General features: G+C 43.1%; 2 protein-coding genes across 8 annotated transcripts in view; one reads left to right on the top strand and one right to left on the bottom strand.

Annotated features, from left to right (window-relative positions):
- The window catches only part of MAST4 (microtubule associated serine/threonine kinase family member 4), a 276,434-nt gene extending 269,464 nt beyond the window's left edge, over nt 1-6,970 (top strand). For all 7 annotated transcript variants that reach the window (XM_063180836.1, XM_063180838.1, XM_063180842.1 and 4 more), the window contains one exon: nt 694-6,970. In XM_063180836.1, coding sequence (XP_063036906.1) covers nt 694-4,565 — 3,872 coding nt within the window. In that variant the 3' untranslated portion in view covers nt 4,566-6,970. The remainder of the gene's footprint in view (nt 1-693) is intronic.
- A 4,874-nt stretch (nt 6,971-11,844) lies between these two features.
- CD180 (CD180 molecule) lies at nt 11,845-14,273 on the bottom strand (the record flags this gene model as incomplete). The annotated part of the gene is given in 13 exon segments (XM_063181370.1): nt 11,845-12,020; nt 12,023-12,356; nt 12,358-12,519; nt 12,522-12,625; nt 12,628-12,720; nt 12,723-12,860; nt 12,863-12,922; nt 12,925-13,332; nt 13,335-13,422; nt 13,424-13,469; nt 13,471-13,602; nt 14,171-14,213; nt 14,216-14,273. Coding segments are annotated over 13 exon segments (1,842 nt in total), but the record flags the coding sequence as incomplete, so codon positions are not given.
- Between the last annotated feature and the right edge of the window lie 1,031 nt (nt 14,274-15,304).

Raw genomic sequence — 15,304 nt, forward strand, 5'->3', positions numbered from 1 at the left:
TTCTGTCGGGAAAAGGGAAACAGATTCCTGATGCAAAACAAAAGGTGTTTTTATGATACAGAAGCACCTAAAAAGCAGTTGTCTCTTAAGTTTGTTCTAGTTTAAAGTTCAGTCCAGTGGCTGAAAGTTGAATAATAAAAAGTCCATATTTGCAGCAAAAGAGAGAATTTTGCCTGAGAGATAAAAGAATGAAAGTGAGATAAAAGTTGCAACATAATGGAACTAGGATGGCACTCATGAATGCAGATTTATTGCTGAAAAGATTAGCTGAGTGCTAAAATATGCATCTCTCTAACTCCTAAAGGCATGCCCCTTTTTTCTTCTTTAACTTCTGTCACAATTGTAGTGTGTACTGGAATTGACTGCTATTGTACAATCCCTTGGCAAAGGTAAATTATCTGGAAAGCCTTGATCCTTGCTTTGAAGTGTCGGAAAGCATTATTTAAGTAAAAGCAAGAGATAACTTAAAGGGGATGATGGAAGAGAGAGAAAGGGAGAAACAGCATATGTAAGTGGAATGATGCAGGTTTTGCAGCCTAAAACCTTTTCCACTTAAAACCTTCCAGATTTTGGAACACTGTAGTGGGAGACAGCATAGGGCTTTTGTTCTACTTCTCACTGAACATTTAGACAAGATAGAAAAAGTCTTGCTAATCTTATGTTTGTTTGCTTGGTTTTTTGTTCTTTTTGTAGGTACTAACTCTTCTCAGAGTAGCTCCCCTAGTTCCAGTGCTCCCAATTCTCCAGCTGGTTCAGGGCACATAAGACCCAGCACGCTTCATGGCTTGGGTCCAAAGCTTGGTGGGCAAAGATACAGATCAGGAAGGCGCAAATCAGCCGGCAGCATTCCCCTTTCTCCTCTCGCACGGACACCTTCTCCAACACCCCAGCCAACATCTCCTCAGCGATCTCCATCACCATTGCTGGGACATTCGATTGGAAATACAAAAATAGCTCAGTCTTTTCCTAGCAAAATGCACTCACCTCCAACTATTGTGAGGCATATTGTCAGGCCAAAGAGTGCAGAGCCACCAAGATCTCCACTGTTAAAGAGAGTTCAGTCTGAAGAGAAACTTGCACCCTCTTATGGCAGTGATAAAAAACACTTATGTTCACGAAAACACAGTCTGGAAGTGACCCAGGAAGAAGTGAATAGAGAGATGTCTCAAAGAGATGTAACTCTGCAGAGCTTGGAGGAGAATGTTTGTGATGTGCCATCGCTCACACGAGTCAGGCCTGCAGAGCAGGGCTGCTTGAAACGACCCATGTCCCGAAAATTGGGTAGACAGGAATCCATTGATGAGCTAGACAGAGAGAAGCTGAAGGTCAAGGTAGTTATGAAAAAGCAAGATTTTGCTGAAAAAGCAAATGCTGCTATACATGAACCTAGCAGTGAACCAGAAATTCCCAATACCTTGAGACTGGAAGAAAGAGACAGAAAAGCATTCCAGAAGGTATTAGAAAGATCAAACCAATTTGAACCTAAAGTTGTTACTGTAGAGACCCAGTCAGCTGGTGGCATACTCAAAGACACCCTTCAAAAGAATGCAAACTTGAGATCAAATGATGGTGTTGCTTTAGATGGACACATGTTGTCTCATGGGCCTCCCCCTAATGAACTCAGTCATATTTCTTATGACTTCAAAAGAATTTCCCCTTCATGTACCCTGCAAGATGTGCTACCTCAGTCCTCTGACAAGATACTTAGTGGAAAGGGAGAAAACACAGATAAAATTGTACCAACAAAAGAATTTGTCAAATTTGAAAGATTAGATGGTAAACTTGCAAATATTGATTATCTCAGAAAGAAAATGTCTATTGAAGAAAAAGATGACAGTGTCTGTCCAGGGCTAAAACCTAAGATGACATCTAATGTTCATGAATGCCTTCAACTTAGTACAGGCAGACCTGTAAACGTACAGCAGGACTCCACTGCAGTTGCAGATGGTAGAGCATTTATTGGCAGTGGACATGCTACTCAGATGAACTCAGTTTCTTTTGTTCCTCTCAAGACCTTGAGTGGCCGAGCAGACATGAGTGTGGAAAAATCAGCCCTTATTTCTTCTGAAGCTCCTGTCAGAAAAAGTCCTTCAGAATATAAGCTTGATGGGAGGTCTGTTTCCTGTCTGAAGCCAATAGAAGGCACGCTAGACATTGCGTTACTTTCTGGGCCACAGGCTTCAAAGACTGAGCTGCCTTTGTGTGTGCTGCCAGAAGGACAGAGCACCAACAGTGGTGGGGGATCTCCTAAACCCCCAGTGCCACAAGGGAGTGGTGGGAAGGCAGAAATGGTGTCTCAGAAAGAGCAGTTGTTAAGTTACCCAAAATCTGGCAAAGTCAACATTGCAGAGCCTCAGGTCCTACAAGCAGGCAAGAGTTGTCCAAATCCACCACTTATCTCTGTGGCTACAGAAGTAGTGACAGAGAAAAAGGTTTCTAGTCCAGCCACTAAAGGCAGTATTTCTGTTGTTGAAGCTGTTCAGAAGAAAGATACCTCCCCTTCAAAACAAAAGGACTATTCAGTGGAGGTAAAGTCTTGTGTTACTCAAAGTCAGAGTTTTAAAACTACTCAAACATATTCCAAACCTTCTGCTGGCCAAAGCACTACTGAAAAGGCTGTAGGAAAAGAGAAGCAAACACAGAAAGAGTTGCCTGTCAAACAACCAGTATCCCAGAGAGGTTGTGAGCCTATCCCTGCAAAAGTAGAAGTAATCAGGGAGTCATCTATGAAGGTTTCTGTCTCTGACGTCCTGATAACAACCTGCTCCAAGAGCAGTGAAAAAAATTGTGCTGATTTTGCCATTCCACCTGAGATGCAAGGAAAAACACAGCCAGCTGGCCCCAAGGCACAACCTAAGGATGGCAGAGAATCACTGAAACAGCTAGGCAAAGATGACAGCAATGTTTCTAAAAGTTCTGTGGAAAGGGAAGTAACCAAGCAGAAAGCTGAGTCTAAGAAAATTGTCACGGAGACAAAGAGTGACTCTCTTCCATCCAAATGGCCTGTGCAACCCTCAAGAGATTGTGATCATAAAATCGAGAAGTCTGCACCAGTTTCTTCTGTGCAGAAGGACAGTGCTAAAGACATGGGAAAGAAAGATCAGAAATCACTCACCGATATAAGGCTCCATAGTAGTGAGAGAGAGCAGTCCAGCCAAGTTCCTCGGCAGCAACTTAACCCTTCAGGCTCCCCTGCTGTGAAAGAGGCAGTAAGCAGACACAGCACCACAGAAGTTCATGGAGGCATTCAAGAGCACTTGAAGCCTGCTGCCACCTGTGTGGAAAGCAGCAGCAATAAACCCAGGCCAGCCTCTGATACAAGTTCCTCCAAGTCTAAGTCTTTGGATAAACAGATGTCACAAAAACCATGTTCTCCAGCCGTAAAAGAAAAAGAAATTGTTCCTCAGTTGTCTGCCAGCTCCCGGAAGGATGGAAAGCATGCCAGTAAAGGTGTCCTAGATCACCTTTCTCCTGCTCCAGGCTCTTCAAAAAGAATGAACATTGAACATGTGCAGGCTGAAAGGCTTGTGGGTTTGGACCATGTCACCACCCTCCAAGTGAGCAGCACAACCCCTGACACCAAACCCAAATCCTCTGCTGTGGGCCCACTTCCAGCAGGCCCAGAGAGTTCTAAGCAGATGCAGAGGCAAGAAGCAGCAGGCTTGGGGGAATCTGCTGATCAAAAGCAACTTCGTTTCAGTGAAAAACAAATGACCACTCCAAAGTTTTCCACTGTGAAAGGCTGTGTCTCACTGAACAAAGAGGCGGAGAGAAATCCTGGTAATGAGATGATCACTGCAGACAAAAGACCTGAAGGAAAAATATGCACTGATGCACTTTACGTTCAGCTTGACAGTGGGAAAGTGGAGCCTACCCTTTGTCTCACAACCTGTGATGTCAGAGGGAAAGGAGCAGAAAAGGCAACCACAAGTAGCAAAATCTCTCAAGATATAAAAGGGAAGGGACAAGTTAATCAGAAACAGCCAGAGGATGCAAACAAGCAGACTGCAATAAAACATCTGCCGGCTGCCAGTGGGCAAAGTTCTTGTCGTACAGCTGCAACACTGGGAAAGCCACTGACTTGTTCATCCAATTTCTCTGAATGTAGACAGGAAGTATCTGTTTCATCTGTTTCAGCCAAAAGTGAGGCATCTTCAGCAAAGGTTAAGCCAGGCTCATCAGAGCTTCCTGCAACTTGCAAGGAACTAAGTAAGAAAAGCACCTCTTCCACAGGGAGCAGCAAGGCAGAAATGACTAAGAGTGTTTCACTGATGGCCTTGCACAGTGCCGCTATTGTAGCAGAAGCCCACCACCCTCCTTCAAACCTTGGGGGGAAACCTGGAAATCAAGAAAAGCCTCTTTTCGTTAACACTGTGGATGTAAAGGGAAAAGATACTGTTCTGACTCAGCAGTCTGCTTCAAGAAAACAGAATGTCGGTAAAGATTTACCTAGGTCAGCAGCCACAGCTGACCGCCCTAACGCACTTTCAGATGACAAAGACTCAGCTCGGCAGCGTCGAGGAAAGGAAGTTTCCCGGAGCAGTGCTCACAAAAAAACCTGTTAACTCTAAGACCTGGCAAGTGTGTATTCAACACTAGCTGAAACAATTTCAAAATGTTGTACTGCCTTTAAACCAGCACTGTGTCGTGTCTTTGTGCGGCAAAGCTTTCATGTCACTGAAGAAACAATACAAGGGGATATGTAAAGAGAGGACTTTTTTTCAAAATGCCTTTCCAATTGTAACCGGTAAAACTGTTACCACATAGTATTTGTACAAAAATACCTTTACAGCCTAGGACTGTTGAAAATACTTCTGTAAATACTTAGCAATGTGTTTGGGGTTTGAATGTAGCATATATACTTTGCTGCTGGTTGCGTTGTTTACTCTTTCCCTTTTTAAGATAGTTGCTTTGCCACGTATTTGCCATACTCGAATATGAAACCAAATTACTAAAATTCAAGAGCTGGCATGGACATGCACAAGCATTGGTCTGACTGGGAAAAAAGAAGGCCACATTTTTACTGACTAAAAATCCTAGATAGAGGCTAAAAAAAACTAGTACAGAATAATACGGTGATCTATTGTGAGTTTTTACATGTATTTTGAATAATCTGATTTTGATAGTACTGTACTTGGCTGACTGCTTCACCAGATCTAACACAAGAAGTAACTGCATCTCCCTGATGTACAAAGTCTGAGTAGAGTAGGTGTCCTTAAAACTATGGGAAGACCACTTAATTATCAGGGCATCCCAGCAAGAGTTGTGTTCTCTGGTGAAATGATGGTTCTTGCCTTGTCTGTTGGAAGTGTATTGTGCGACTTTCACCTCAGACTAGGCTGAAATTCTGAAGCACGTGCCATGTGCTTAGTTTTTTGCTGCAATCCTCTCGAGTTCCTTGAGCTTTTTTAAATTCAGGCTCAGTGTGAGGCTCAAGTATAAGCACATGACTGGTAGTACTAGTATGTTCATCCCTGTTCTTAATACATTTAGAGAATACGTATTATGGCATATAGGTCTGTTTAATTAGTGTCATACAGCTGGTAGCTGTTTTCTATTTTATGACAAGTAAAGTAAAAAGGAAAAATACACTTCAGTATCATATCCTCAGAAAAGATTAGGCTATCTGACACATTTTCATACATAGCTGGGGCCTTATGTTGTAGACCTAACTTGCTGTTTTTAGCAAGTAATCCTGGGTTTCATATTCATTTTGAAATGCATTGAGTAGCTCCATACATTTCATAACATAATCTTTTTATTTGTATGCAAAAAAAAAAGTTCAATACTGTAATTATAAAAGAAGCATTTTCTAACAAAGGAACTTATTGGAGCTATTTGGTGCTAGAATGTTACTGTCTTTTTACTTTTGCTAAGCCTTATTTAAATTTTGTATACAGTGGAACGTGTAGACTTTGATCATTTTTGTGTGGACTATTCAGCTTGTTTTGAGGGATGAAAGGTAAAATTTGAAACATGTACAGAAGCACTATGAAATACCCTTGCAGGCGCATGGGTTTAATAATTGGGGATCAATAGAATGGTTGTTTTGCTTATTTCTATTTTCTGTAGCCACAGCAGAGCTAGGCCCCTACATTTTTCACCAGTGCTTATGGTTTGTCTTTCTGTCTCAAAAGCTAGAAAAATTTTTGTAAAAGCACAGTGTAATCTTGACTTGGAGAGTTTTGTGACAACAGACAGTGTGCAGAATTCATTTCCCTCTGCTGAAAACTTTATTATACTGATTTGTTGAGTTGGATTACAGCAAACCTGTAAGGAAAATCCAGTATCACAAACAACTCCTGATTTTACATGTGGCACTAGAGCATTAATACTGCCTTTATGCATTCAGAAAGGAGCTAGTAAACAGTGGATAATAATCTTTGAGAAGTCTTAAAAATAAAATGGTCTTGACATTTACAGTTCATCTGTGCTTTGGCAGTTAATACAAGTGAATGCTAATGCACTTCAGAATAACATTTCTGTCTGGGAGATACTTCCTAGTTTACAGTCTCTGCATTTTTTCAGCTATCCTCTTGTTTCTTTTAAAACCCATCTAGCTTTTGTTTACTGTGTACCTTTATGAATATTTTGTATTATCACTTCTGACAAATAAGTTCTTTGCATTTTGGAAGTGTAACAGTGCATAAGCTTGTGTTTATGTAGTAACTGTTTGTTGATGTTTACCTTATAAGTGAGCTGTTAGAGATCCTCCTGCCTGTGTTCTTCTTGGTCAGTCTTAATGTGATTATAGATCTGATGTGTTCTTTTGTAGACTTCCTGCAGTAGATTTCTCAGCTTACAAAAAAATTTAAAAGTTTAAAAAAATCGTTAGGGTCTGTGCAATAAAGTGTTTGCAGTCTTATTTTCTCTGACAAACTCCTTATGGATGTCATAATTGTTATATATTGAACACAGTTATTTATACTTATGCAGTTGCATAACATTGAAATAAAAATTCAGCATGAAATTGTTGTGTTAGCATTTTGTCTGGATCTGCTTTCACTGTTGTAATGTAAGACACATCTCTGCTGTACTCAGAGGCTGGCAGTTTAAGTGTTTTTTGGGGCCAGCTCAAAAAAAATGCTGCACCCTTTAAGGCATGTGCTAGTGGAGGGTTTTGCATGAGGAAATGCAGTTTGGTCTGGGGACAGAGGAGGTGTGCATGGCTGAGCATCTCATCTCAGGCCACGTCTGGATGCTCTGCTCCGCTCTTGGATAGGAAGTGTGGTGTGGGGGTGCATGACGTAGCCTGACTGCTGGCTTCTGCAAAACTCATGTAATCATTTATTACTGTAGGAGCAGCACATATTAAAGTATACACCTCTTTACTTTTCTGCTACTCCTGACTCTGTAGAGCTGCCCTGCAGCTGGGAATTTACAGTGTTCACATACTATTATTGCATTGTTTTCTCTTTATTTTTCCTCTGTACGGCACTAAGTGCGGCAGTATTACAGCATCACTTTTGCTGCTTTTCTCTCTCATTTGAAACATACAGGTGAGGGGAAGCTGCAGTTCACCCCCAGCTTTTCCAGTTTGCTGCAGCCCACATGAAGGCAGATGGTCTTGAAAATCCGTTGTGCTGACGGGGGGTGATGGGTTGAGGAGAGAAGAGCAGGATCCAGCAGCTGAGGGAAGGCAAATGAGAAGAGTTGAGTGTTGACTGTCTCATGCCTCTGCCAGCTGTGCTATTCCATGGCTGTGGACAGCACAGTTGTCTCTGTCAGGAGAGGCATAGAAACCTGCATGCCCAGAGTGAGCCCCCAGAGTGTTGCCGGCCAGAGGAAAGGGGTGGTGTGTGGAGTTTGTGTTAAGGGAGAAGCTGGGAGAGATGGGTTATCACTGTTATAGCTGGCATGGCCTGTCATCTTCACTTTTTCATCTTAGTTGGGATGGGAATGCTTCCATGGTCTGAAGGGGAACAAGAGCTCCCTCCTTCAGCACTGAACTCTCGGTTTGCTGAACACCCTTAGGCCCCTTATTGTAGTCTTGCACAGCCTGCAAGACTTCACAGAGACATCCAGCTTGATTTGGATCACAACTGAGAGGGCAGATCAGAAGGAAAAGATCTCAGGACAGGAAGATACTCGAGGGTGTGTGGATGGATGTATGTCCCACTGCCTGCCTTGAGTTAGCAACAGTTTTTCTGTCCATTGACTGTATCTGTAGTATAGTGTTGATTAGAACTGACCAGATCAATCTCCCAGGTACCTGCCAAGGATGCATTTGAATGAACTGAGTGTAGGAATCACAGAATGGTTTCGGCTGGAAGGGACCTTAAAGTTCTGACCACCACGGTCAGGAAGCGATGCTAAAGGTTATAGTTCAAAAGGGAAAATTTGGGAGCATCAGGAGGAACTGAGAAGACTGCAGAGTAAGAAGACAGTAACGGTGTAGTTGTGCATATCAAGCCCTAAGAAATGTATATTTGAAGAAAAGAGTATGTCCAAGGGATTTGCTAGGGAAAAATGTCTTCTGCTGCTGGAGGAAAAGAACTCCAAATCCTAATTTGTTTGACATGGGAAGTATAGTATAGATTGTTTGGGAAGGAACCTCACCTGTTCTTTTTCCAGGTACAGACAAGACCAGTGAATGAGAGAGAGAGTTCTTAAAAGACGTTCCATTGACATCAGAGTATTTTGAAATTAACATATGTAGAAATTGGCCCACTCAGCCATCTTGTTCAGAGTAAAATGTCCCTTCAAAAATTGACTTGCATCTTACTGCGGGACCTTGCTTAAGCTCAGTTAAGGAAAGAAGAACTTGGCTCTGAGTTCTGATTTGTCCTGATGAAATAAAGCTAAGTGCTTACCAGTCTGTGAAATATTGAAGATATGCTCGAGTTCCTTCTCTTTGCAAATAGTGATAAATTCTGTGTTGTGGTATTGAGTTGTACTGTGACTTTGAGGGATGTGTAGTCCAGGAGCTAGGGTGGTGACAAGCTGAATTTTGTTCGGCACCATCACCTCAAACATTCCTCTTGTTCTCTCTGTGCTGGCTTCATATCCATATTTGGAAAAAACAAGAGATAAAAGGCATGACTGAAAGCTAGAGGAGTGCATCACATCAGAGCTTGACTAGGTACACAATTCTATAAGAAAAAAATCTATTGCCTCTTTCCATGTATATCCTTACTAAGTAATCCCAGAAGATGAAATCTTTGAATTTTACAGTCTTAATATGTAATCTAGGACATTTTAGTGTATTACATCCAGAGATAAATCTTCCTTCACAATAGTCAGTCCCTGTATTTAGGGTTTGTGTGTTCTGAAATATACAGCATATACTGTTCAGCATTGTTTGCACAGTGACTTACGAATCACATTTTTTCAGGCAAATAGAGCAGAGTAAAGCATGCTGTAAAGAAAAGAGCAAAATTAGAATACCTGAATATATGGTGATCTAAAATAAGTTGTGTGGGGGGCAAGGGATAGATTGCAAGAAAGCCTTTATACTCTGTGCAAATATATATGGCACAGGAAACACGTTTTGCCTTCTCAAACATCTCAGTTTTAACAGTAAGTGCACACCTGAGTCTACACCGTGACACGGGACAGCATTTCAGAAACTGGTGGTGGTTAAATCCTGTGGTGGGCTCCCCAAACAGAAGGGCATTTCAGAATACCTTCCAGCACAACATGCAGTTTTCCCTCCAGTCATTGCTTTAGGTGGATCTCCCACAGTTTTTACCTGATGCTTCTGCAATTTTTTTTTTTTTTGTGCCCTTGGAGTGTGTTATGCTCCCTTTTAATGCCAGTATTTGTCTAACACCTTCCTGAACCCACCATTCCAAGAGAGAAACAAGTCTTTCTTCAGTGGAACACACTCTGGCAGTCATGCTGGATTTTTAAGATTTTGGAGGTTGCTCATTTAACCAATTGGATTTGCAGAGTGAGAGGAAAATGCACCTTGAACCTTGGGCTGAGTTCAGGGATGTCCCTGCCTTGCTCCCAAGGTGTGCTCGGCTGGGGCAGCAGGGTGTGCTCAGGGACAGCTCTGTCCTGGAGCTGAGCCCTTGCAGAGGGGCAGGCAGCCCGTGCAACTTCATGTTGGGCAGCTGGACCACAGCCCCTGCCCATTGCATCAGGAGGAGTCTTCAGCAGCCCCGTGAACAGGGACCAGCAGTACAGAGGCAACATTTTAGTATGCTAAATCCAGGAGTGTTTGTAGGCAGCTGGAGAAGAGCAGCAAACGCCTCTCTGTCCCCGTGTGCCCTCGGGCAGCACGCAGCTGTGAAGGCAGGAGGAGGAGAAACTGAGGGCTAGGGCAGTGATGGATGTGGTGCAAAGGCATCTAAAAGCTGCAAAAATGCATATTGCACGAATCTGATGTGCTAACAGGTAGTAGAAGAGGCTTTTCGAATGAGAGGTATTTCTTACTGGAGAAGATCAATCTGGGATCTTGTCAGCAGTATCATCAGAAATGAGCAAAAACTTTCTAGTCCAGCAGGAACCTTTAAAATTTTAGCTCATCAGCATGTTAGAGAGGAAAATGTTGAGGAAATGCCTTTGGACAGCAGCTGAAGCTGAATGTGGAGTCCTGCATGGGAACTGCGTGTTGGGAAAGAGTTGGCCTTCCACATCTCCGAGAGCAGCTCCAGCCTGACGCAGCAGGAGTGGTACTGGGCCAGCTCCCCGTGGTGCATGCTCCAGGAGACAGGAGGGTCGTACCACCAGCAAAGTTCTGTCTGCCCATCAAGGTAAGCCTGTTACAGAAGTACTAAGTAAGCATAAATGACTTTATGGTGGTACAGGGCAGTTGAGTAGACCTGGCAAGCTCCCATTAGATCCTGGTCGAATGCACATACTCTGCCTTACTCTGGGTTTATTCACATGTGACGGCAGAGAAAGCAATTTGGCTTTATATAAATAAGTCTTTATTCCTGCCTAGTTGTTGCATATCAATAGCAGGGACCATGGTCTCTGAATTCACCCAGGGATGCACGCCAGGAGCAGCACAAAGTAGCTGCTGACACCAGGAGTGCCTGTGGGATGAGGTTGTCCAGTGCTCTGCTCCCTTTGCAGCCTCTGGTTTTCTCACCTGGGCTGCAGCTGAAAGGAGCAGTCCACTCCAGGCTGGCAAAGGCTCATACCTGTCTGCAAGCAAGCAGAGCATTGGACCCACAGATTAGACCCACAAATCTACAGTTTTACGGTGAAAGATCATTCTGTCGTTACCTACTCCTGGAGCACAGGAGCAGGGCCTGCCTCAGGCTGAAAGATGGATAGACAGAATTTCAATTACCAGGAATTCTCTAAGGATCAAAAGTATTTTAAAGAAATATTTTTTAAAAACTCACAGAGGTGATAAATGCTGTTTCTGCCAGTCCCGCAAGCATGTCTTGTATAACCATAAATCTGTCTGTTCTTCACAGGTAGTGGTTGTTTTTTAGTTTTTTGTGGTTTTTTGCAGAGTGGGCTACACTACTGCCAGCTCTTACAAAACATTGATTTTCAAGGGTATTTGATAGAGGGTGGAATCTGGTTGGGGATTTTGGTTGGGCTTTTTTGTTTGAGTGTCTTGGTTAGGATATTTGCTTGGGGTTTTTTTCCCTCTTTTTGGGAGTGGTGATGGTGGTGAGGTTTTCTTTTTTAAAGAGAGGGAAGTTAGTATTTTGGCTGTTAAATTTTCCAAGTGCATTAGCCACAGTATTGGTACAACAGGTGTACCATTGAGTTCAACAGGGACTTCTCTATAAGACAAGTTATTAAATGTCAAGATTCAGGTCATAATTTATTTATTTTAATTTTTTCATCATTTTTCTAAAAGTTTTAGCACAGGTAGAGAGGATATTAAAAAAGTCAAGAAAATACATGTCACAAGTAAAACCAGTGAGGTATTGTTCAGCTTAATACAGTTACTGTAGATATTTTCTGTGTCCCCATCCTAGACTTAGAGTTGCTAGTAGTTTTGCTTGAAACAGTGAACACCCCAAATGAAGATGGCACTACAGGACAAACAACTGCAATGATTCCTGATGTGTCCTTCCCACAGGAGAGTCAGATGATGGCCAGCTGAACCCAGCTAGAAATTTAAGTTCAGAGCACCTTGTTCTTTCAGGGTCTTCAATTTTATTCAGATATTGCTTGTACTAAGTGATTAAATCAATCTTAGACCAGGAGCAGTCCAGAAGGTCATAGCTTAAATTGATTATCAAGTGGCCATCTAGGGGCACTAACTGGACATTTGATACAGTGTGCGTCCTGTTATGGACACAGCTGAGATTGATGCTCTTGGGATTTGAAAATGCATCTGTGCTGAATGCAGTAAACTTGTTGTAATTCAGATCTACATGCTGTAACTTCCTGAGGTTGTGAAATACTTGGTTATCTACTGATGTTAGTTCACAGGATGCATTACAGGATTAGCACCTCTAAATTGGATAGTAGTTGGAACAGTTTGTCCTTTGGCATGATCCCCAAATCAAAGTTATTTTGACTAAGGTCCAAGAACATGAGGTTTTTCAAACCTTGAAAGACATGCTGAATGCTGGTATTAATGTGGGATGAGGAAAGATCATCTCTAGCACTTGCTGGAGATGGAGATTTTGGAAAGGGCTCTGTAAGGTGTTGACATAGAGAGGAGTGAAGGGTAAGTCCAGCAGCTCTAGGCTAGCACTGTCCTAAATGAGCATTCCTGGAGATGGAGGTGTATGTTGTGGCTCAGATTCTGGTAACAAAGTCTGCTCAAAGCTCTCACCGCTTCGCTAGAGCATCTGAACTTTCAAAGTGACTCTGGCTTAAACCTAGATGTTGAAGCTTTGCCAGTTTCTCCAAATAGCCAGAGCCTGGCTGCAGAACCTGTGAGTTTCCCTGGATGTGGAGGTGGGTGAGGGAGGGGAAGGCAGCAGAGCTGGTGTGCAGGGCTGCTCAAAGCAGCTTGCACTGAAAACCATCTCCTCCAGCAAGCTCATACCACTGATGGCAGTGCATGGATGTGGGGTTGGGTTAGGTCCAGCTTTTGGAGCCTGGTTAAGCTCTGAAATGTGTCAGCATTTAGATTTCTGAGGTGCCATAACTGCAGATAGAGACCCTTGACAGAGACACTACAGAGGCCTTGTGAAATATCTGGGCTTATGTAGGGCTCCTTTTCCACACCATAAAATGTTCCCAGCCAAAAGCTCTGAGCTGTGGAGTCCTGGATCCCCACCAGGGCCCCAGGGATGTCAGCACAGCTCACTAAGTCCAAACTGTAGAAATGTGACTGAGAAGATCCAGGTTCAGTGTAGGGAATGTCTTTGGCTTTAAGGATGAGAGCTATGTGTCTGTTCTTCTGCAGAGCTTGGACACCTTCTGCTGAGATTGCTTGTGTGTTGTTAATGTGAAAGTGGAGTGTTTGAGGTGTCGTGTGGGAAAGTTGGGAGGAAGCTGCAGTGAGGAGGTGTGGTTGCTGCCCAAGATGTAGATACCTAAGATTGCCAACATTTGTCATTGGAATAAAGAATATACTTGTTATTCCTGTCTGTGTAAAGATGCCCCAGGGAATATGGGCCAGCAAATGCTGTGGCAGACAGAAACATGAGCAGGTTTCTGGTCAGAATTACTGTCTTCAGCTGCCTGTTGCTGGGAAAGGCACCGTCATACTCCCAGCTGATCTGGCACCTTGAGAAAACAATAGAAAACTGCATCAGTGGCCTGTCTCACAAACTCTCCTGGTAATGTGATTGCACAAAACTGCACCTCACATCTGTTAAACTCCATTATCTGTTGCCCTCACCAGGGTAAAAGTGTCTTTTTCACTGATGTTTGCCTGGTACTTTTAAGTTCACATTTAATTACAGGGTGCTGCTGAGAAGAAAAACCTGTCCTGAAAGGATGGGTGTGAGGAGGCATTTGTGGGAGTCAGGAGTCATGAGGTATTTAATGTCTAACTTAACAGGAAAATATCTTTTGCTATAAAAAAAGCCAGCCACTTCCAAGGGCCAAACATGTCTTTCTCCAGTTTTAAGGGCACAATATTGAAAACTGTAAATGATTGTCCTTAGAGGAGAAGCTGAGATATTGCCCAAGTGAATCGATCTCTGCCAGCAGAAAAATTCACCAACTGTCTGAAGGTTCTGGTTTCCCTGTGAAGGCAGGAAGATGCTGCTGTGGTGTGCTCCAGAAACCTCTGTCTCTGACAGGGGGTCCGTGATTGTGATAAGCAAAAGTGAGGATGCTCCTTCCATACCTTGTTATATCCAAGTAGAAAAGAGAATTCAGTTCAGAGAAGTTGAATTCTGGAGGGAAGGGACCGCATTGAAGCTGAAATTGAGGACTTCTGTTGTGGCAAATAGTCATAGAGACCTCTCTCATTCCTCAGCTTTCCCAGGTGTAGCTTTCTTTTCTGTAATCTGTGAAATACACAGTGAATTTAAAAGAGTTATGTACTGTGAATATAAATAGGAAAACATGCCATTGGATAATCCATCCCCCCCACCCAAACTAACACAACCCACAAAATAACCCAAAGAGAATTTTGAATTATTTAAAGTGCAGCAGCCAAAACCCTAGGAAGCCTCAGCACAGGCTTGCAATGCATAGCCCTGGGGTTTTGGGGAGCGTGTTTTTTAAAAGAATGCCTTGACTCTCTCTTGTGTTAATGTGAAGTGTCTCATCTGCAGTACTTTCTTATCAAATTTAGCACATATGAGGATTGTTTACTCTTCTGGATTAATTATTAATCCTTAAAAAAGGATCCCCACAAGGTAGTTTTAAATTGTGAATGTCATGAGTCTTATAACAAAACTTACTCTAAGAGAAGTCTTAAGTAAACCTTACAGAGAGGAAGTAAAAAAGAGCATGTCTGGAAAATGTTTCTAGAAGGAATGTGGCCAAATTAACTGGATATTAATCCAGTTACACACTGCAGTGAGGAGACAGCAGGAATGTTTGGCTCAGACTAGACAAAGATCATGCCTGATATGCTAAGTCTTCACAATGTCTACAAAGGCTTTTCAGTATTATGTGAAAATAAATCCATCTATTACATGGAGAAGTCAGCTCTGTGGATACCAGGGAAATTCACTGAGCGTGTTTGACCTGCCTTTGCCTGCTGATTTCATGAAAGCCAACCAGGCCCAGGTCACTGGCACCCTGAAACAGCCTGCCACGCTGCGGAGGCGTGGGAATGCTCCTGGCATTGCCCTGTCCCGGCTGCCAGCTGCAGTGGGAAGCAAAGGCACAGCCAGGGCAGCACCAGCTCCTCCATAGCCTCCCAAGGACAGAGGAATGGCCTGTCCTGGGTGTCCCAGGGCCAGCCTAGGAGGGTGGGCTGCCCAGGGCTGTGTAGGAGCTGCAGCTCTGGCAGTTCCCTGCCCCACAG

This window comes from Melospiza melodia, chromosome Z (assembly GCF_035770615.1).
Source record: "Melospiza melodia melodia isolate bMelMel2 chromosome Z, bMelMel2.pri, whole genome shotgun sequence".
In the NCBI taxonomy this organism is placed as follows: Eukaryota; Metazoa; Chordata; class Aves; order Passeriformes; family Passerellidae; genus Melospiza; species Melospiza melodia.